We start from the raw sequence: 20,995 nt of genomic DNA, 5'->3' as shown, positions 1-20,995 counted from the left end.
ATATTCTAATAATGGATGAAACCAACCCATTATTTATTTCTTATATGTTGATTATTTGTTTTAAAATTTAATAATAATTAAAACAAAATAATATTAGCTTATATATTGATCGGTAAAAGGAAGAAAAATTAAAAAATAGTGAATTAAAGATTAAATTTCAACAATTTTAAATAAACTTCTAACATAATTAAACAACTAAATCAACATGAAGAAAGAAAAGAGTTAGTGGGTTATAAACAATTTATTCACAAATAGAAAAAAAAAATGAAAACTAAAGAAGCATCAAAAGGAAGAAATGTTAAATGGTTTTTTTTTTTTTTTCTACTTTAGGAGGAAAAGGATTAAAATGAGAAAACAAAATTCGAAACAAAATTAGAAGAAAAAAAAAAATAGAGGAAGGGGTCTAATGATGTTCTTAGTCTAAGGCAAAACTAAAGAAGCCAAAAATACGGTGAAAACAATCACACCAACGGGAACGGAGGGCGGCGAGTTTGATCCTAAGCCTCTCCCAGAATCCGACGAAACCGCTTTCATTCCGGCTGACCAAAATCGCGGCCGATTGAAGGTAGGCCGAGGCCGCTCTTTTCACCAGCTCGTTTCTGATCGAAATATTTGACGAATTGAATTCGTTGAAATCATTTACGCCGCTGTACGACGGGGAATTCAGAAGAATGTCTTTCAAGCTAGTATATCGGAGGTCATCGCTGGCATCGGAGTCTCTGGCGCTGGAGGAATAGCGGGACAATTTGAAAGAAGGTATGTTCTGAAGCCTATGAGGGTCTTCCATTGTTGTTGTTGCTGTTAAATTCATTAACAGAGATTTTCTGTGTGGATCATAGCCATTAAAGGTGGTTTTAGGGTTTTGGAGCCCAATTTTGGTTTTCCTTGGTTGTTTTGTTCTTTATTGGTTAGAGATTGTGGAATTTGATTTTGATTGTGTGGGAATTTGTTAATGGTGTAGAAAGAAAAAGGGGTTGGATTTGTTGAAGATTCCATGGAATTAGGAGATTGAATCGGCCAATTGAGGCTATGGATGGATCTCAGAGTTTATGTATTCATTAAGATGCGGCCAAAAGTGAGAATTTGGTGGGAGGAAAAATGAATGATTCAATTGTTTGTTACGCACAAATTCAACTTATACTTTTATATATATATTCTACCAATAAAATAGTGAAAAAATACTTTATTTAAGAAATGAAACTTATTTTTACAACTATGCCTCCAACCTTTAATTCACGTTAGAATTTTATCTCCGTGCACTATATGCATAAAGACGGAACCGAACACTTAGGTATACAAATTATGTGCATATAGACGGAACTGAACACTTTAGACATACAAATTATGTGCACATAGACGGGACCGAACACTTGGGCATATAAAAAAAATGATTTAAAAATAAGTCGGTGAAATATTAAAGGAGATAATTTCTTAGAATTTGAGAGAGAAAGGAATTCATTTCCTTTTTTCGGTTATTATTGTTATTTATAAACTTCATTACACTTAAATATCTTGAATTTATACCTATATGCAACTGAATAAAAAGAAAACCCAAAAAGAGTTTTTATTTTATAAACCGCACAAATGAAAAACTGTAGATTGTTGAGTTGATTCCAACATTTTGTCTTAGAATTAACAAATTACAAAGATAATTGCATTTGGTATCTTATTATTATCCATAAGCATTTTCCTTTTAAATTTCTATACATTAATTACATTCAATCAACAAGTAGCACAAACAAAACCTAATTAAGCCAATGGACTCATTACTAAGATAGATGGTGCAATCTTAACCTTAAATTTTGAGTTAAAATTGTATAATGTATAAATGTTGGCTTCTGATGAATATTTGCTTAGACAAACACTTACTAGTCGAACCGGGTTTGAAAACTAACCAGTCACGTCCTAGTTTTTTAAATTCAAAACAGAAGACGGATCAATAACTACTTTCAATGACGCAACACCGCTGCAAGAACTGCAAGAACTTCCCTATCATTTGCCAAAGACAAATTTATCCATGGTTTTAGCAGATTCATTTGCTTTCTTGGAGTAAAGCTCAATAAGGTTGTGCTCTTGGGAACATAATTACGAAGTTAACAAACATAGCCTTCTATCCTTGGGCTCCGACTTGATTATTGATTTCAAGCAATGTGCTCGGCTAAAGTAAGAATCTTGACGTGCTTTTTCTTCCTGAGTTCGTGAGGAACTGGACCGAACACTCTTGTCCCAATAGGCTGGCCTTGCTTGTCTACAAGTACTACTGCGTTATCATCAAACTTGACCTCACTCCCATCACAGCGGCCTTTTTGCATTGCAGCTCGCACAACTACACCATATACAACTTTTCCTTTCTTCACTTTTCCATTAGGATGGGCTTCTTTCACTGATGCCACGATTGTGTCTCCTAGTCTTGCTCCTTTCTTCCCCTTCAATGCTTGTATGCACATCACTTTTTTTGCCCCCGAATTGTCCACTACTTTTAGCACAGTTCTCATCTGTATGAAAGTTCTTTGTTGCTGCAATTATGAAAACACAAAAGATCAGATCAGAAGAAGATAGTAGTCCAACAATGCTTTTACTCTACATTTTATGCTGCTCACAATGATTTAAAAAATGCAACGTCTCTCCAAACTATTTTATGACCTCTTAAAATCTACAGATATCCCTTCAAGGTATTTTTTTCAAGTCGATGGGCAGAAAATTGCCATCATCAAATTTTAGCATGGACAAGTGTTTGAGCAGGGCACAAATTTAGTTTACGAGCACTGAACTTCTATCGTTTCTATTCCAGGAAAACAGTTGCAAACAGCTGAAACTTGAACTCAACCCACGTTGTCCAAACAAGTCTCATAACGAACTTCCCTGATTTCATTTATATATATATTGAAAAGACGAACTCTTTCAAGTTCTGGAAGAATGCACTGTTTTCGAACTACCTATTTTTAGCCCATCCTAACTCCTAAAGAGCAATCTTAGTATAAGTAGTGAAAGAGGCATGCAACTTTCTTTCATGCATTCTCTACTTAAACTCTCTTTTTAATGCGAAAGTAAGATGGGTATATTAAAATTTCAGAGACGCAAACCTGCGAGATGAAACTGCTGCATATTGACTCCTTTGATGCGGTCAATAAAGTAGACAAATTGTTTCCAAGTCCACCCAACAATGAACGGCTGACTAGTTTAATTTTCCAGAAACATTGAGCATGAAACAATGAGCTAAAATGAGTTTCACACCAACAAGAAATACAAAACTAAAATAAGACAAATCAAAGATTGAAAAATCAAAGGTATGATAAATGTTACAACAAGGTGTTCACAACTAAACAATGTATAACCTGAAAAGTATTCTAGAAACAAATCAGTAACATTGAAGCATATGAGCAAATATACGTGAAACCAAATTCAACTGAGAATTTATTTTCTAGCAGTCAGAAATTAACAGAAAAACCAGCATTTCCTAATCTGAATCAGGTGAAATCAAGTTTAATACAACCATAAGAATCCTGAAAGATAAGGTAACAACGGTTGTAGCAGTAGCAGTAGCAGTAGCAGTAGCAGTAGCAGTAACAGCTCCAAATCAAAAAAACAAAAGAAGCCCCAGAATCCACCTATTTCAGAAAAAATCACATACCGCGGGAAAACTTTGAAGCAAAAGCGGCAGCCATTTCTGAACTTTGGTCGCCAAAATCCTGGTTACTAAACCGGCGCAGGGAGAAAAGAGAACGAAGACAGAACGCCGGCCACGAGAACTCTGGAGTTGCGGTTAGGGTTGGTTTGGGCCTTGAAATATGTCAAGTCACTGCCTATCACTTAATGGGCCAAGGCCCAAGGTTTTGGTCTGGGCCTTGAATATTAGATAATTTTGCCAATAATTTCATAAATATATAAAAAAAAACACCCAAATATTTTGTTGAAATAAAGCATCCAAAATTCCCCAAGTAGTTTAAGTTATGCCACTAAGTATGGAAAATAAAAACAGTCCCACAATTACATTTTAGAATTTCTTCAATTTAAAAAAATAATAAAACAACGTTGCAGATTATATAGAATAATTTGATTTATTTCGTCTCAAAATATATAAAAATCATTCCTATAATCAATTTTTACAAATATATTACATGTATATATATTTGATGGTGAGAAAGGAAATAAATAAAAAGGTTAGGGGAAGAGAAGATGGAAGGGTGACCGTGAGACGTGGGTGTGAATTGGAAAAGAAGCCTTCGCACTTTTGACACTGACACGTGCCTTTGCCTCGAGCGTACCATCTTCGTGGCCCCGCCAATGCCCATCAACTTCGGCTTTAGCAAACTTAGTAAGCTTAGTTAACATTTTTGGCTTATCAAACTTATAGATGTGTGTATTTGTAGATTCTCAACTTTAATATATTTGCTATGATTGTAAAATACCATATTCATATTCACATTTTCATTTACTTGGACATCACATTCTGATACATAACATCTCATATAATAAATGATCTAGCTCTCAACAATTTTTATATAAATATTATTTTCATTTAATAAATTATCAATAACTCGTAAATTCTAACCAGCTATAAAATTAGAAAAGCAAAGAAAACTTCATCGAATTTAAAGATGGTTATGAAATACTTATCTAATTCGAATTAACTTTTTATATGAAATTTTGTGTTTATTCAAATAGTGAATGTGATGGAAGTAGTAACTTCCTCACATGTGTGTGTCGTTGTTAATGTCGGGTCTGATAGACTAGTTTTTTTATTATTTTGTATTTGTTTTTTTCACTTTTCGTTTACTTGCTATACACTATTATTATAGCAAACAAAAAAAATATTAAATTTGTTTATTCGAAGAATACATGTATAAGATTGAAAATTGTGTAAACTTTGAAAAGCATACTCGGTAATTACAATTTACCACCAAGTATGTAATAAAAATTGCCTTTAAAGTATAGTAGATCTACCCCAACATAATAATTATATTATCATAAAAATTATATAAATTGTAGCATCAAAGATTTATTTAATGTAATTTCCTTCTAAAAATTAGATAATAATTAGAATGCTTTAAATAATAATATTTGTTATTATAGTGATGCAAATGGTGTCGTGGTTAGTGAAAGCGAATATATATAACAAGGTTAAAAAACGAACAATCGAAGTACGGGTTTTTTTTTATCATGTTAAACTACAACACAATCGTTAAAACTTTAATTTTTAATTTAGAATATAAGCTATAAACAAGTTTTAATTTCAACAGTTTCGTATGCCAAGTGTAACTTAAATCAACTAAGTAACTAGTTAATATTTGACATTAACAAAATAATTAATTAGAAGAATTATAAGGTTGTGTAATTTTGTTGAGAAAGAAATGATAAAATAGTTAAGAGGAGTGGGGGTGGTGTTGTATAAAAATAGAAGAAAAGATGGTGGCGGTGGTGGTGGGTGTTAACTGTTAGGTGCATTATTTTAATGTCGGCTTCTTTTTAACCCGGCAAGTGATTTGTTTTTGGTTTCCGCGAACACGCCTTCCCTTCCCATTCTATTCTCTTAATTTTTTTCAATTTATATTATCCTATTTATGTTTATATTTACCACGGGTGTAGAAAAATATGAGTTTGAACCCAAATAACCCGAACTACCAATCCATATTATAAGAGTTGGTTAAGTTAAGACATGGGTTGTGTTAGATTATCTTTTTTTTAATTTTTTTAAGTTGGGTTGGGTCTCGGGTTGGAGGATTGAAAATTCGGTTCAACTCAACCCAATCCGAATTAGTATAATATATAAATATGTATGTATATATATTATTTTAATAAAAAACAAATTAGTGGTATATAAATTTTGAATTTATTGTATGAAAGTTTGAATTATATATGTTTGAAATTTAAATGTAACAATTTCAAACTTTTATAATCATTATAAACTAGAAAACGGAAAAAAAAATTAAAGAAATATTTATATATACAACCCGGCAACCCAACCCAACCTAAGAAACTAAATTCGGGTTAAACGGGTTGTCAACCCAAATAACCCGAAAATATGGATTGGGTTGCAACCTGATTTCACCCTTACTATTTACCCTCAGTTTTATAACCTCTTCCAAAATAAAAAAAAAAAACAAAAAAAAAAAACAAATTCCAAGTTAAAAGAAAGAAGACAATTCGATGTATACGGCAAAGATATGATCGAATTATCGATATACTCTCACATCGATATTCAATGCTAAGTTGTTGTGCTACTAACTAATCTAATTAGCACACCTAAATGTGATGATACAAGTCTTTTAGAGGCCTAGAGATGATTTTCATGGAGGATATGATCGTCTCAACTAGAGTTAATTCAACGAATGGTTTAATGTTTTTAATGACTAGTAGATTTTTTTTCTTCATTTGAATCTTACAAATTATACGTGAGAGGTTACCTTATATACAACTGTCAAGTATGATATTAGTATTACCCGTGACGAAAGCCTTCGTGTATGATATATTTAACTATAGACAAAGGTTCATTTGACTAGTTTTTGAGAGAAGGGTGGTTACAGGTTATTGTTGTTTAGCAATACAGTGAGTTATAAATTTAATGATATTAATCATAATCTAATTTTACATATGTGTGTACAAATATTCGAATTTCGTAGATCAATAAACTTATTATAGCAAAAATTTACTATTATCGATATTCTGAATGTAACAAAAATAAAATAAAATTGTCACGTCATAGATCAAATAATTAAACGAATGCAGAATGATAGTGATAAAGGTATAGTTGTAGAAAAAATCAATAATAAAGCAAAGAATGGATGCAAAATGAGACATATGATTTGTGGTACGGAAAGGTCAGTTTCATATCGTAATGAAATTAATATGGAATATCCCCATTTTCAGTACTTTTAATTAAACTAATCAATGCTCCTAATTATTTAATTATATATCTAATTCTTTCTATCACAAAAAGTCATTTTATTAAATACGAATCTTTTTGCTCAACCAACAGCATGGAGTTTAGTGCTCCCCCTTTTTCAGCAAATCTCAATTAAGCCTCCCTTTAACTCTTAATTACCATGCCACCACTATTTCTTCCCTTTTCTAAACCTAACATTTACCATTTAATTAATCCCAACTCAAACATGATTAATTTATTAAGCATTTATATCTATTTTATAAGTAGTAAATTTAAAATATATCACTAATTATTCATTTGTTATTTTTGCAATACGCAGAAAAAGGTATTGTGGGTTGTTTTTTTTTTATAAATGTTTTTGTGATATTTATAATTAAAATTCGATGTACATTAACTGCTTTCGAGATTTTACCAAAGTACATGGACATAGTTCTAGCTTTTAATATATCAAAGGGCAACTTTATACTTAATCCATATTAAGTTTGACTCACATTCTTAACCCTTTTAATTATTGGTAAATTTAAATTTATCCAACTACGAGTATAGTTGAATTGGAACTCTTTTTTTTTAAAAAAAACTATATATATATATATATACTTGATAACTTTATGATATTTTATCATACTAATTTATACTCTACCTTGTTCAAGTTCATTATTGAGAGAACTCCACTTTAAGCAATTTGCTAGTTGTAATTTATTTTATGAAATCATATAAAGACAAATTCTATTTAATATCAGGATTTAAACAAGTATTTTACAATTAAGAAGTAACAGCACCCTATCCTATACATATTGTGTATAAATATACTATAACTGTAGTCAACATTATTAAATGATAATGAGTTTACTATTGTCCATTGAATGCATATAGTTGTAATAATTTTTTCATAGCACTCAATCACTAAATAATGAATCCAAAAACAATTATTTGAATTGACCATTTATATAACTTAAAAAATTTGAGTGTTTAATTTTAGTTAATGTAGAGAGAGTGATAGATGGGTAAAAGAAAGAAGTAAATAAAAAACCCCAAGCAAAGAATTTCTTTCTCCTCAAAATTATTGTCCTTTCTTAAGAATCTGCACACCTTATTTATGGACAACGGAAAGAAAACAGTCACGTTGTTGTCACATGATTAAATCTTGAAAGAAAAAAAAATGAATTATTTGTTTTTTGGAAAAGAAATTTCTATTTCAATCTTCATTTAAAATGGAAAAAAAAGAAAGAAAGAAAGAAAGAAAGAAAAAAAGATAAGGATGAGACACACACATTTCCCAAAGTCAAAAATGTTACTTTAAAATTATATTGGTATGAGTACCCTAATTACTTTACATTCCATATATAATCAATACCATAACCTACTTGCACTCTATGCATATAATCAATTTACAAGTAAATTAAATACAATTGTTATTTGGAATCTTGTTTCATTAATTAAATAATTGAATTGAATTAAAGCGAGTATGATCTATACATTACTTATTCATTTGTGACCCCTAAACTACAGAAATAGAAATCATGCCAACCCACTTCCAACAACAAAAACGTTTGTTGGTTTTTAAAAACTATCAAATGAAAAAGGAAAACACCCACAAGTTAAAGAAATTAAAGAAAAAATAATGAAAACTATGTTGTAAATTATGTTAGATTAAGCATAAATTAGATGTAAATGAAAGTGGTAAGTGAATATTTAAATGTAATTTGGTATTAATTAAGGTAAAGTAGATAGTCTTTAATCTTGGTTAGTATTATTATTGAAAGAGGAGCAATTTATATTTAAAGAAAGGAACGGCGGAGTGTCGGAGCTTTCCCGATGAGCCCGGTGGCCTCAATAAATAAATAAATAAATAAAAAGAAAGAAAGAAAATATCTTCACTTATTATTCACTCTCCTTCTCCAGTTCTCTTCACTTATTTTTCTCAACTTCTCTTTCTTTTTCTCTCCCAATTTTTCCCGCCGTTCTGCTTCGACTATTTTCTTCCCGGACTGTAGATTCGGTTGTTTTCCTTCAGAAGGATCGGCATCAATTCTCTATTATCTGAGAAATTCTGCAGTCTTTATATCTGTTTCGGTGAGAATTGACTAACGAATCGTCTAAACTTGGAGTTTATTGATTTTAGTTTTTTAGTTAATGGTATGAACTTCTGATGTGGATTTGAACTTTTGTGTTACATGCTAGTGATTGAGATTGAGCTACTAGCTAGCAGGATTTTGTTGAGGTATATTTGTTGAGGTATATTTGTTGTTCAGAGAACGATAATCTTGCTGGATGAATGTGAATCTAATTTAAGCTCGGAAGGTTTAGTTTCTGTTTTGTGATTGTGCATTTTTTTTTGTCGATGGCTTTGTTGAATTTGTTTTTAGCTTTCATTTTTCTGTTTGACTGGAATTTTGAGCATGAAGAAGAAGATTTTCTGCTGGTGGTGGTTAATTTTGGGTTAAGAGATTGCAGATCTGTAAAGGATTTTGGACGTAGCTAAGAGATTTGAGGATGTTAAACAAAAATGAAAAAGAAAATCTAGGTTATGTAAATTCTCTAGGTTTAGTTCTTTGCCTCTCAGCGATGAACACCTGTCACCCGAATAATTGATGTATGCATAATGCGTTCTCCGGACCCAACATTGTCTTCCAGCTCGATAAATTTAATAGTTTCTTGTTTGTGATTGTGTGGATAATTTGGAACATGAATTTGTTAGTTTCTTTTAATTATTTTTTAAAAAATATTTCTCACGAGTTGTCGTGTTGATGTTAATTTGTCTGCCATTTTTACGACCAGTGATGAATCTTTAAATACTGCTCAAGAGAAGTATCGTTAGCTTAGATCCGTGAGTTCTTGCTCTATTTCTCTACTTTTTGCTTTCAAAAATGTTTTTCCAAAGAAAAAAACGAAGAAAGGAGGTGAGATCCAACCATTTTAGACAGTGTAGATAAGGCTCCATGGTTGAGAGTTTTTCTTTAAAATGGATATTCAACACATTTGTAAAAGCTTATCTTCTTTTAAAACCCGCCTTAAAGAGACGGGGTGTCAACTCTCTTTCTTCTCTGTCATTGTAGGTTTTAAGACGAGGTTTGCAGGTTTAAGGAGGCGAGGCTGAGAGTCGTCTGAGTTAACCAGCGGTTTTTACCTCAGAGAGCATACAATTTCTGAAAGTTTCGAACGAAAGAGCTGCCCCTCTGCTGACTAAAGATTGTGATATATCGAAGGGTAAAAGAAACCTTTTAATGACTGAACAGACAGCACAAAGTAAAGTACTACGCTCTGAATAATCGTCATCAATATGTACAGAACACAACCACCACACCTGCTGCACTTCAACATCTGTGCTTCTTATCTCTCTCTCTAGAATAACCTGCACCCTTCTTTCTTTCTCATCGTAGAGAGGGAAAAAATTAGGGATATAAAGCATCTGCCAAAGGTCAAACGGGGTCTTCATTTACGGATCTTTGTTTTGCGTACTTAAGGAATGAAAGTGTTATGGAGGTGGTGGATAATATTCAAGAACAACCGCGTAAGTTTCCAAGGTTAGCAAATGGCAGAAGTAGTGACTCCAACGAGATAGGGTTAAAAGGGGTTGAGAACATTCACACGGGGGATGAAAAAGACAAAGAATCGAAAAGGGATGGGGGCATCACGGCGGGAGTTGGCGGTGGAGGTCTTGGAGGAGCTGATGATGAAACTAATCGGCTTCGGGGGTGGCACCACTCCCGGATTATTAGGGTTTCTCGAGCTTCCGGCGGGAAGGACAGGCATAGCAAGGTGTGGACTTCAAAGGGATTAAGAGACCGTAGGGTTCGGTTATCTGTAGCGACGGCGATTCAGTTCTACGATCTTCAAGATCGGTTGGGTTTTGAGCAACCAAGCAAGGCGGTCGAGTGGCTTATCAAAGCGGCCGCAGATGCAATAAAAGAGCTGCCTTCTTTGAATGCTTCTTTTCCAGAAACTCCGAAACAGCTGAGTGGCGAAAAGATTAGTGTCACTGATCGACCCGGCCCGTTAGACTCAGTCGAGCAGAAGCAAAGCCAATTACATGTTTCTTTGTCCAAATCTGCTTGCAGTAGTAACTCTGAAACCAGCAAGGGTTCAGGTTTGTCTCTTTCGCGATCTGAGGTTCGCGTGAACCGCCTCAAAGCTCGTGAAAGGGCCAAGGAGAGAGCACAAAAGGAAAAGGAAAAAGAGCAAGACTCTTCTCGCATTACCGATCATAATCTCAGTTCCATGACCCGAAACTCATCTTTCACCGAGCTACTTGCTGGCGGTGCTGCATCCGTTTCAGCTCATCGGGATGCCGGCGTGGCGGCAGAAAGGCAGTGGCAGTCGTCGACTGTTGCAATGGATTACTTCAGCTCGGGAATTCTTGAGCCATCCACTTCCAGAACTCACCATTCTTCGGGCTTTTCTGACCAAATGAATCTGGGTACTTCTTTGCCACAAACAATGTCAAGCACTCCTTTATTTAGTAGCGTCTCAACTGGAGACAGTAACGCGGAGCAGCTTCATCAGTTCTCATTTGTTCACGATGGCAATATAGTTCCCGTGGCCACAACTCAACCGGGGGGTGGCAACGACTACAGCCTCAATTTCACCATCTCTTCCAACCTTCCGGGTTATTATAGGGGGACCCTTCAGTCCAATTCATCTCTCTTGCCTCATCTCCAGAGGTTTTCTCCTGTCGACGGATCTAATTTACCTTTCCTCTTCGGAGCGGCAACCTCGGCTGCTCCACAACTGGAAAATCATAACCACTATCAGTTTTCGCCTGCATTTGACGGCCGTTTGCAACTTTGCTATGGAGGCGGGAACCGGCAGTCGGAACAGAAAGGAAAAGGAAAGGACTGAATTTTTTGTACAGCATATTCCTCTCGGCCTATCTTCTTCCTGGTAAGCTTCAAAACTTAAAAACGCTGTTAATTTTTCGTACAATTATTTTTAATCTGTGTTTTCAAATGTTTTGATCACTCTCACCAGTTTCTAGCATTGGCCGTTTGCTTTCTTCGTAGACTTAAAAAAAAGTTGGGTATTGGGCTAAAGTTTGGTTATGGTCTCAAAAAAAAAAGAAACCCAATAATTTTTCGATTGCCGTGAAGTGGGTACGGTTGACTGTTACCTAGGTTGCTTCTTTCCTCTTTTTGCGTCCCCTTCTCACTGGCTACGGGCTAGGCTTTCTCTTCGCCGTGCCATGTGTAACTCAGTTAGAGGAAATACCGCAATTTTACAAAAATGGAGCTGATTTTTGCCTTTATACTTTAAGAACCAAATGCCCTCTAATTGGCAAAAGGATAGTCTCGGGCGCAGCGAATGCTAGCGTCTCTTTTCTAATGGTTAGAATGGGTCTTGTCTTTGGAAATGAATGCTCTTTTCTTATGTTTTCTTCTGATTTGTAGTTTGGGAATTACGACAATCTGACTTAAATACTCTGGAAGCTCCATGAAAATGGCCGCTTTCTACAAAACAACAGAATCTAACAAAAACTGATAAACTTCTCTTACTCTATATTAATTGATTAATATGCGATCTTGCTTTGAAAGCCTGATTATCACATCTTTTCATGGTCGTCTGACATCATTATGCATAATTTGATAGTTATCATATTGTCTGGATAATTTCTTCTGATATGGTGCTGGTTTAGTGTTAAAATTAAAGTTCACCGTTCCTTGTGTTTCTGCGTGTGCGTTTCTTTTCGTTCTCTCTTTGCTACTTTTAAATGTAAGTGTAAGCTGATAAATCTTAAATGCATTCACTTCTTTAGAGTAGATTTACCTGTTATATCTCCTTCTAATGGTTTGATTTTGGCAAATAATATTTATTCTCAATTCATTATTTGCGTGTTGCGATGTTTTAGTAAGGTGGAAATTTCTATACCTCAAACCCCTAGGAGATTCTTGATGTCTTTGATTAATTGAACTATCTTATTCGCCGACAAGCTTCCTTTCTAGTTCAATCATCTTCTTTTTCTTCTTTAAACTAGATAAGTTCCCCCGTTTGAATATTAGCCAAATTGAGGACTCCAATTAATTAAATAAGCAAAAACATAATATCACTTAATTCTTTAATTTGATAGCGTTGTTATTTCTGCACACTAATTAGTTTGGTTTTTCTTTTAGTGGATTGAGATCGTAGAGCCTTTTCTTTCCCTCACATTAAAACAAGACTCCATGCTGCTAGGTTAGGTTATTGTCAAATTTTGGACTACATATGAGAGTAGGAAATAACAGATTTTGACCTATTTACCTAGATATGCCATGTTTATCTTGTTTTGAATTTTAAAATTTTGATTTTGACTTTGTAGTTGTTAATCTTAACGTAATTTTTATAAAATCTTTACCACTAATATTCTATTGACCATTTTATAATAAATTTTGATTTCTTAAAATTCACCATTTGAGCTGTGATTCTAAATATGATTTAACCATGAATATCTACTCATCTATACGATGAATCAAAAGATCTATCACATTGAGATTTTTCTAATTGATCTATCAGTTTTAAAATGTCACTTTGACGGCCCAAGATATTACAAAAATGATCTATCAGTTTTAAAATGTCACTTTGACGGCCCAAGATATTACAATTTTATTTCAAAACAAATTTTAAATTATGTCCAACTGGAGTGGCCAGTACATTTAACCCGCCGTTTTTGTGAGCTAGAAAAAAAAGTTTGGGTTCTTACTAATATATCCTTGGATTCAAAATACTTTTCATAACTTTTTTTCTAGTTATATTTTATTTTTTAGAAAAGAATTAATAAATCGATCAAATTATTATTTTCTTGTACTTTTAATGAACACTCCTTGGATGCTTGAGTAGGCCTGTACGCCGACGTAGGAAAGGCCGTTTGGTTGGTCCTTTAGAATTCAAGTTGTAGAACTACATAGGTTAATTGCACTATTTCTTAACATAGGCTAAACGAGTTCAAACTAGTGTTGATCACTAATCATGGGTTTCCCAAGATAAAATTATTGAAGTTTTAATTAATTATGAAGGATTCTGTTCATTAAAAAGGAAATTTTTTTGAAGGATAATGGGGAAAAGAAAACCATAATCATGGGAGGGAGAAAAATATTTGTAACACTTTTTTTTTAGAAAAGCGCACGAGGAATTGCATCAAAATATTTGTAATACTCGAATTATTAAATAGGTTAAAAAATGTGATATTGTCCATGACTTTATAGTTGAAACCACAATGGTTCAACTATATGATTAGAGAGGAAGCTATACGTGAGTAGGTAATGTGACAGCCCAAGTCCATGATTCTGCAGGTAGGATGGTGGTCGTCTTTACAGCGGAAACCACATTAGAAATTTCTCTCCCCTCATCATCAATGGTTCATACGTATAGGCAATTTTCTTTATTAGTTCGAAATTTTTTAGGTAGTTTCAAAAGCTTAGTTATGGAGCTCAAAGTAGATGATATCGGATTATTATGAAGATAACAATGTTGCATAGATGGAGGGTGGCTAACTAAGCTTAGGATGTAATAGCACCAATGCTTCTTGTGGGTTGATTGTGGAGTAGGCTTGGAGAGCTGGTTTGTGCTTTCTAGATGCCATCCACGTGGAGTATAGGATGCCATTTGAATAGCTTAAATGCTTTTTTGAAACAAATTCCCTTAAAAGTTGATTGTGGAAGATTGTTTTGCTTTGTTCTGTGTTCTTATATAATATATACAAGGGTTTGCAAGTTAGCCTTGCTATGGGATCTGAATAGAGTTATTTTGGTGTATCAATAAAGGTGACCCATATTGAATACGTGTTCTTCACTTTGTATCTTTGCATTTTGATCTTTGTATCCTAGACAACCTTGTTCCGCTTCAAAATATACGTTCTGAATGCTTACTAGGAGCCTTATTCTGTTTTGATTTTTATATTCTTAATTTCTTTTAGAAATCTTTGATCATCTATTATCCAAACACATGTTCTTGTATACGACTTTTCACATCTTGTCCTAGATTTTCTAACAAGGACGAGCTGTGATGATAATAGGCCTATAACTGTCAGAGAATCAATCACCAAATCTCACTCTGAACTTCACTACAAACATCGCTCTTAGAAGTTAGAACACGGCGAGATCACATTCCTTACAAAAACCTCAATGCCTAACCATATGTAGCTGCAAAAGATGTTAAGCTTGTGGGATCAAGCTTATTTTGCAAATATAGAGTTATTTGTGGTGACATTCTAGTCTATTGAATTTGCTCATAACCCCAAGATTGTTCTAATTTCTCCCACATCCGTAAGCTCTTCAAGAATGGCTTCAGTAAGAATAGTGTTCCATTTACCCAACTCCTTTAACTTGATTCATGTTATTCACTAAGATCAAATGCCCGCTTAAATCAATTGACCAGGCGGGATTACAGAACAGATATACTATGCTTTGCGCTAGAATTCCAGAACTGAGTCCATTGATTTTCGTAGTGCTCCATTTCAATAATTTGGGTAGGTGCAATAATAGTTACGTTTCCTTGAAATGGTTACTTACACATGTGGTGGAATCTACTTATTAGAAACTTGCATTTTAGAGACTACTTGAGCTGCTAGATCTATCTCTTTGATTGCATGTTACAAGCTTTCGTATTTCCAATGAATCTAACCATAGCACAAATAATGTTTGAATCATAGGAATATAAAAGGGAAAGAAGGGAAGACTAGAAGCTGAGGCAGGTACTGTTCAAATATGTTGGTTCAGTTATTTGGTTACTGCACAGGAGAGGTTTGAATTTTTAAGCATAAGTATTTTATGTCTGCTGAATTCTTTTCCAGATTTTGATTGTTATTTTTCTTATTGTTTCACATTTTGTGTTTAAATCTTTTGATTGCCCTTTGTTTTGATAGCTGTTGTGTGCAATGTTTTGAGCACTTGCAGTTTTTCCCCTCCATTTGTGGAGCTGTTTTGTATTGGTTTCTTATTCAATAAAAATCCCAACTAAAAGAAAAAGAAAAAAACTCTTAACTTTTCCTTTTCTTTTCTGGAAATTTCCTGATTTCACAAGATAAACTATGTGGGTTGGTAACTATTTCTCTTAAAACACATGCTCTTTAAAACTTCTACATTTTCTTTCTTCCTAATTTCTTTACTCTCATTCTCATTTTTTCAGTAAAAAGTAAAAAATAAAAAAAAGTATGTTTTGGTAATCCTTTTGTTTTATTAAAATTAGTTTTAAAAAAGATGTATATTTGCTAACTAATTTACATTTTTGTTTTTTAAACAAAAAACTTGTTTTTAAAATTATGTTTAAAAATTGAAAGTGAAACATAAAACTTTTAATAAAGTAAAGAAATCAGAGGTGAAATTGATTAACACAGACTTTTTAGTTTACTGATTTTGGAATGGTTATTTATAACTTTCATTTTGATTGAAGCTCCACTTGGGTTTCATGATTTTGACAAAATAATAACAATAATGTTTCAGTTACAAACAATTTAATGAGCAGTTCTTTATAATTATAACACATAACTAACACATTTGACTCTACACTCTCAAGTAATTTTAAATTTGAGTGATAATTATTGGTAGCTTTTAATGAAGTCATCGATATCATTTATTGCTAAAGGAAATCGCCCAAAATATTCATCTGTCTTTTGCATGCAAAAAAGGGTTTAAAATATAGTAATAAGCATCATTAACAATGATTTTCATCAAACAGAAATCGAGAGATTTCCATGTGATTAACAGTTAAGAAGCAAAATCCCAACCAGCTAATTGCTATCAATCCCAGTAATGATGGATTATTAAGCTTTAATCATTTCGCATGTTTGGCTTTACAATGGTCCAACAAACAATATATCTGGCAATGAAAATGGGAGACATTATAATCTCCTGTCCCCAAAACCTCCCTTTCAAATACTCAATAATATGAACATTCATTTTCATGTGTGTTGAATTATTTTATTCGTCAACATCTGAACCTTTCTTTTGCTCCATAATTTACAAGGATTAAGTCACTCTGACCCTCAAATAAATCATAAATAAACGTGTAGTGGACAAAACTTTTTCATTGCCACTCCCTGGAACCTTTTCAAGGTTCAAGACTGTTTTTGTTGATATCCCAACGTCCAAACTTGTTATCCATCCGTATTATTGCATCTAAAAGTTGGAACTCTTGGTACTAATGAAACCACTTCTGGTAGATGACACCATTTTCATGGTGCATTCGTTCATTTAAAATTCAATGAAAGTTCGGTTTCACATTGGAATTCAATTTAAATTGGAATCCATTCTCTTAGGTTTTATCACATGAACGTCCCAAAGCCATAGTTTCTATGAATCACCAAATTAAAATGAAATAGAAACCTGGAAGCAGTGTGTACTTTTGACTAAATTCAAGTTGTTACAATCATAATTCGATTGTGCATATCCTCTTTTAGATTACTACGGACAACATTTGGAAGTTAACCGAAGCTCTAAGGTTAATTCACTAACGGGCTTCAATAAGGAAAGGAACAATCAACATAAAATGGGACTACAAAATCAGGTTCCAATTATGAACTTTGAAGAGCAACAATTGTTTACACCAACATAAAATGCATTAAAGATAGATGAATGAAAGGATTCTTTTGTTGATTTTGCACTTTTGTTGAAGATCCGATCATTTTTTCCTCCTAACCAAACTACTTAAACGAATTAAAAGTGTCAAATATGCATTCAATATCCATAACATTAAGTAGTGCAATCAATTCATTAGGATGCAATTACTTGATAAAACTAGATCATATTCACATATAAGAAACAAAACACTACAACAGGGCTTTTACAACAACATCTCTCTATTTGTATTTTTTGCACTTTCGCAAGTAGTATTATCAAACAAAAGCCAAGTAGAGGAAGAATTTCAATTATCTCAATTGTTTAAGCAGAAGTCACCCGTTCCTCAATCTAAAATCAACCATGGATATCTGAGGATGCTGCAATTTGATTGTGATTAGACTTTCACCTCATAATACATGGAAGACCGGTGATGCATGAAACAAGGTATTTCCGCCAGAGTCAATCTTCCCTCTATCTGGTTTCCACCATTCCGTGCTGATTGGCCACAAGAATGTAAATGGTAAACAAGTGAACGAGAAGAACCCACTAAGAAAAATAAAAAAAGAAGCAAAATTTATGAAGAAACCAGAAAGTAATATTGCAAAATAAGCCATTACGAATTGCTGAACCAACATTTAACAATGACTGTCCTGTATAGATGAGCATTTCTAGTCCTCCCAAACTCGGAACAAGAACTTTTTGTTCAAATACTAATGACGAAACCCATGGATAACAAGAGCAAATGGATCATAAAAATCATTGGAAGACGACTTCATACTTGGAATGGATTATATTAGACATTCTCAAGTTGTAGAATTGCATCTACAACTAACAACTTTCCCGAGTCAATATACAGATCGTAAGAAAACATGTCTCCCTATGAATTACACTACAGTTTATTAAAAAATTCCAAGCATGACCGCATGATATTTAAATATCAGAGAATCATAGAACATATTTAATCGCCAATACAAACATAGAGTGGTTAACCAGAGAACTGATAGATACCCCATTACCAGACATCCTTAACAAACCCTATATGATTAACAACAATATTTAAATTTGAATTAATTTGGGGATGAGACATTTGCAACCGGAAAGAGGATTACCTCAGATCCAATTGAAGTTATCAGAAAGAATTCATCTCAAGACAGTAAGTTCTCCTCTTCACCAGTATCTTTGCTGCGGTTCCGTAAGGTTCCTCGAAAGCGTTTGAAAGCCATGACCCATCAGAAACTTCTTTCTTTGTCATTGACTGCTCGCTTGGACGAATTGCAACAAGAGTTGCCCCTTTCAGAACAATCCCACCAGGTAATTCCAGGTGAGGCGCATACCAAAGCCTCATATTCAGAGCTGGAACAAGCGTTCTCTTTGACGCAGTTGAAGCTGACAAGGGCTTCACTCTCAACTCCTCAAGTTGATCCTTGTTCATACACAACATCCCCTGTCCATCTGCATCCGTTAGAACTAAGTTATCCAGAGTTTTATGCTCTGCAATTATCGGCTGCAGTAGGTAATGTCTTGCCGAGGCCGCGATTAGCGAGCTAATCGTCCAAACTACTCTCAATTTTAGTCCCCCATTAGTGTAAAACGATTCGGGAATGCTCCCGCTGTCGTCAGCCGCTGGGCCATTTCCAGAGCAAAACCCATCAGTTCCATTCTCTTGAACGTGCTTATTAAAGGATCCAACGTGAATCACCGACGCAGCACCTAGGATCACACAGTTATCCAAAGTTGATCCAAAATCAGCTCGCCACTTCAACAATATCCCATCGTCAATACCCAGTTCACCACTAGGAAGCTCGATCCGAAGGAACCGAATCTCGTTAAAATTCTTTAGAACTTGCGTCGGCGAGTGATGAGTCACACCACTTTGACCACTTTCCCCATCTTCTTCCCTCCCAACCGCAAGCGAAGAAGTCGATAAAGAAGACGAAGCCGAACCCAAGCCAGAAGAAGTCACCCTTTTCGGACCCAAAAACTGACCTAACGCTTGAAGCGGCTTAACAATGCCTCCAAGAACCATACGAAACAGATTAGAGAAACCACTTCGGGATTTATCAGAAGACGAAGAAGCTGAAGAGAAATCATCATCAGAAATCACACAATCAACTCGTACAACAACGTTATCAACCTGAGAGACAATCGAGTGAAATCTTCGAGAAACAGCACAGCAACGTCCAAGAGCCTTAACATCGCCGATCCTATTGAAAATCAGCAGAAGAAGAGAATCAGGAAGACGATCAAAATGATCATCAGAGTAGTTACAACGGCTGTAGGTCTGGGCAAAAACCCCGTCTTGTATGGAGAATATTCTGGCGGGGGGATCGGGACGTAGATATGAACAGGACATTGTTAAGAGTGAAGTACGGAACTGAAGAAACAACGGAAACCGTTCAGATCAGAGAAAATGAAAGTGAAAGAACAAAAGCTTGAGCACAAAGCGATGGATCTGATTCAGAAACGGAAGGCCAAAGCATGATCGGAGCTTTGGCAACAACAGAGGGAAAAATGAAGAAATGGACGAAACCCTAATTTTATAGGTCAAAGAGAAAAGAGAGAGAGAGAGATAGAAAATGGTGGGATGAGATGGATCCACGATTTTGTCCTTTCGGACTCATAAAAATCATTATTATAAAAACCACCCATTTTCTTTTACCTAATTACAAAAACCACCCCTAAACTATACTATATGATTATAATCTTAATTAAACTAAACCTTTTACCACATTCAAATTTAATTAAACAACCTAATACATTTATATAAACTTTACCATAATCATTTGTAATTTAATTTATATTTATTATCATCTTATATTTGAATCAACTAAAAGGAAGAAAAAAAAAAAAAGGAAAGCATAAATAAAAGAAGGCATAATGTATTCCTTATCCCTCTTTTTTATTATTCTTTTCTTTGTTTTTGAGAGAGAGAGCTCATTCTACAATTTCTCTTCTCTCTTTTTTTTTTTTTTTTTTCTTTGAGGAGGAAAATATAAGATTGTAAAGTAACATTTTTAATTACCTAAGCTAATTGAATTAAATGTCAACTAATGTTTGTCTAACTTAGTGAATAAAATATTTATTGTAATTATTGAGTGCTTATCATCTTTATTTATAGAAAAGCTTTGAGGATTTTTATTATTTATAATTGGAAGGTAGAGTAGGTAATGGAATATGTAATTAAGAAGTATAGATTAGAGCCACAACTAATTTAACTAAATTACCAATAAATGCTTTGGATCAACCAAGAGATGACCTCAAATGTGTTAAAATTACAAATCCAAAGCTGCACCCACTTTATTACATCATTATTAACTTTCATATTAATAAAAGGGAGATGTGACAAACTATGGTGGATTAGATCTAACTAAATATTATTTTAAAAGATTAGAGAATTGAGAGACAAATTGATAGAGAACATAGTGTGTGTGTTTGTTTCCAAACTCCAAACTGTGTGACATTCTATTTGGCCCTATTATTACTAATAATAATACACATTCAAATTGCAAGTATACAATTTTTATTCAAAATAAAATTTATCCTATACAATTTATATTCTCAACCAACCTCTTAATTAAAATAGCTTTCT

The 20,995-nt window shown here is 33.8% G+C and overlaps 4 protein-coding genes and 1 long non-coding RNA gene across 6 annotated transcripts; 2 read left to right on the top strand and 3 right to left on the bottom strand.

The window, feature by feature from the left end:
- Positions 1-322: 322 nt before the first annotated feature.
- On the bottom strand, positions 323-5,162 carry LOC105435970. The gene is made up of 2 exons (XM_011659996.2): positions 5,131-5,162; positions 323-719 (listed from the first exon to the last, which is right to left on the bottom strand). Exons 1-2 carry the CDS (start codon positions 5,160-5,162, stop codon positions 416-418), a joined length of 336 nt encoding a protein of 111 aa, XP_011658298.2. The 3' UTR covers positions 323-415.
- LOC116404328 lies at positions 618-1,179 on the top strand. Its single transcript, XR_004217157.1, has 2 exons — positions 618-756; positions 962-1,179. It is a non-coding gene; the product is annotated as an uncharacterized LOC116404328 (long non-coding RNA).
- On the bottom strand, positions 1,777-3,787 carry LOC101208680 (50S ribosomal protein HLP, mitochondrial). Of its 2 annotated transcripts, none has more exons than XM_031886508.1 (3): positions 3,632-3,787; positions 3,084-3,175; positions 1,777-2,522 (listed from the first exon to the last, which is right to left on the bottom strand). In XM_031886508.1, exons 1-3 carry the CDS (start codon positions 3,663-3,665, stop codon positions 2,142-2,144), a joined length of 507 nt encoding a protein of 168 aa, XP_031742368.1. In that variant the 5' UTR covers positions 3,666-3,787; the 3' UTR covers positions 1,777-2,141. The 2 variants fall into 2 exon arrangements, with proteins under 2 accessions (XP_031742368.1, XP_011658297.1); XM_011659995.2 differs by having other exon boundaries at positions 1,777-2,516; positions 3,632-3,786.
- Positions 5,163-8,730: 3,568 nt separating the features above from the next.
- Positions 8,731-15,843, top strand: LOC101205073 (transcription factor TCP2). The gene is made up of 3 exons (XM_004134572.3): positions 8,731-8,956; positions 9,940-11,764; positions 15,501-15,843. Exon 2 carries the CDS (start codon positions 10,361-10,363, stop codon positions 11,720-11,722), a length of 1,362 nt encoding a protein of 453 aa, XP_004134620.1. The 5' UTR covers positions 8,731-8,956; positions 9,940-10,360; the 3' UTR covers positions 11,723-11,764; positions 15,501-15,843.
- A 1,659-nt stretch (positions 15,844-17,502) lies between these two features.
- LOC101220488 (F-box protein At5g46170) lies at positions 17,503-19,975 on the bottom strand. Its single transcript, XM_004134551.3, has 2 exons — positions 18,516-19,975; positions 17,503-17,901 (listed from the first exon to the last, which is right to left on the bottom strand). The coding sequence occupies exon 1, from the start codon at positions 19,757-19,759 to the stop codon at positions 18,536-18,538; it is 1,224 nt and encodes a 407-aa protein (XP_004134599.1). The 5' UTR covers positions 19,760-19,975; the 3' UTR covers positions 17,503-17,901; positions 18,516-18,535.
- Between the last annotated feature and the right edge of the window lie 1,020 nt (positions 19,976-20,995).

The sequence above is a fragment of the Cucumis sativus genome, chromosome 6 (assembly GCF_000004075.3).
Source record: "Cucumis sativus cultivar 9930 chromosome 6, Cucumber_9930_V3, whole genome shotgun sequence".
In the NCBI taxonomy this organism is placed as follows: Eukaryota; Viridiplantae; Streptophyta; class Magnoliopsida; order Cucurbitales; family Cucurbitaceae; genus Cucumis; species Cucumis sativus.
This window is presented reverse-complemented; position numbering and strand designations above follow the sequence as displayed.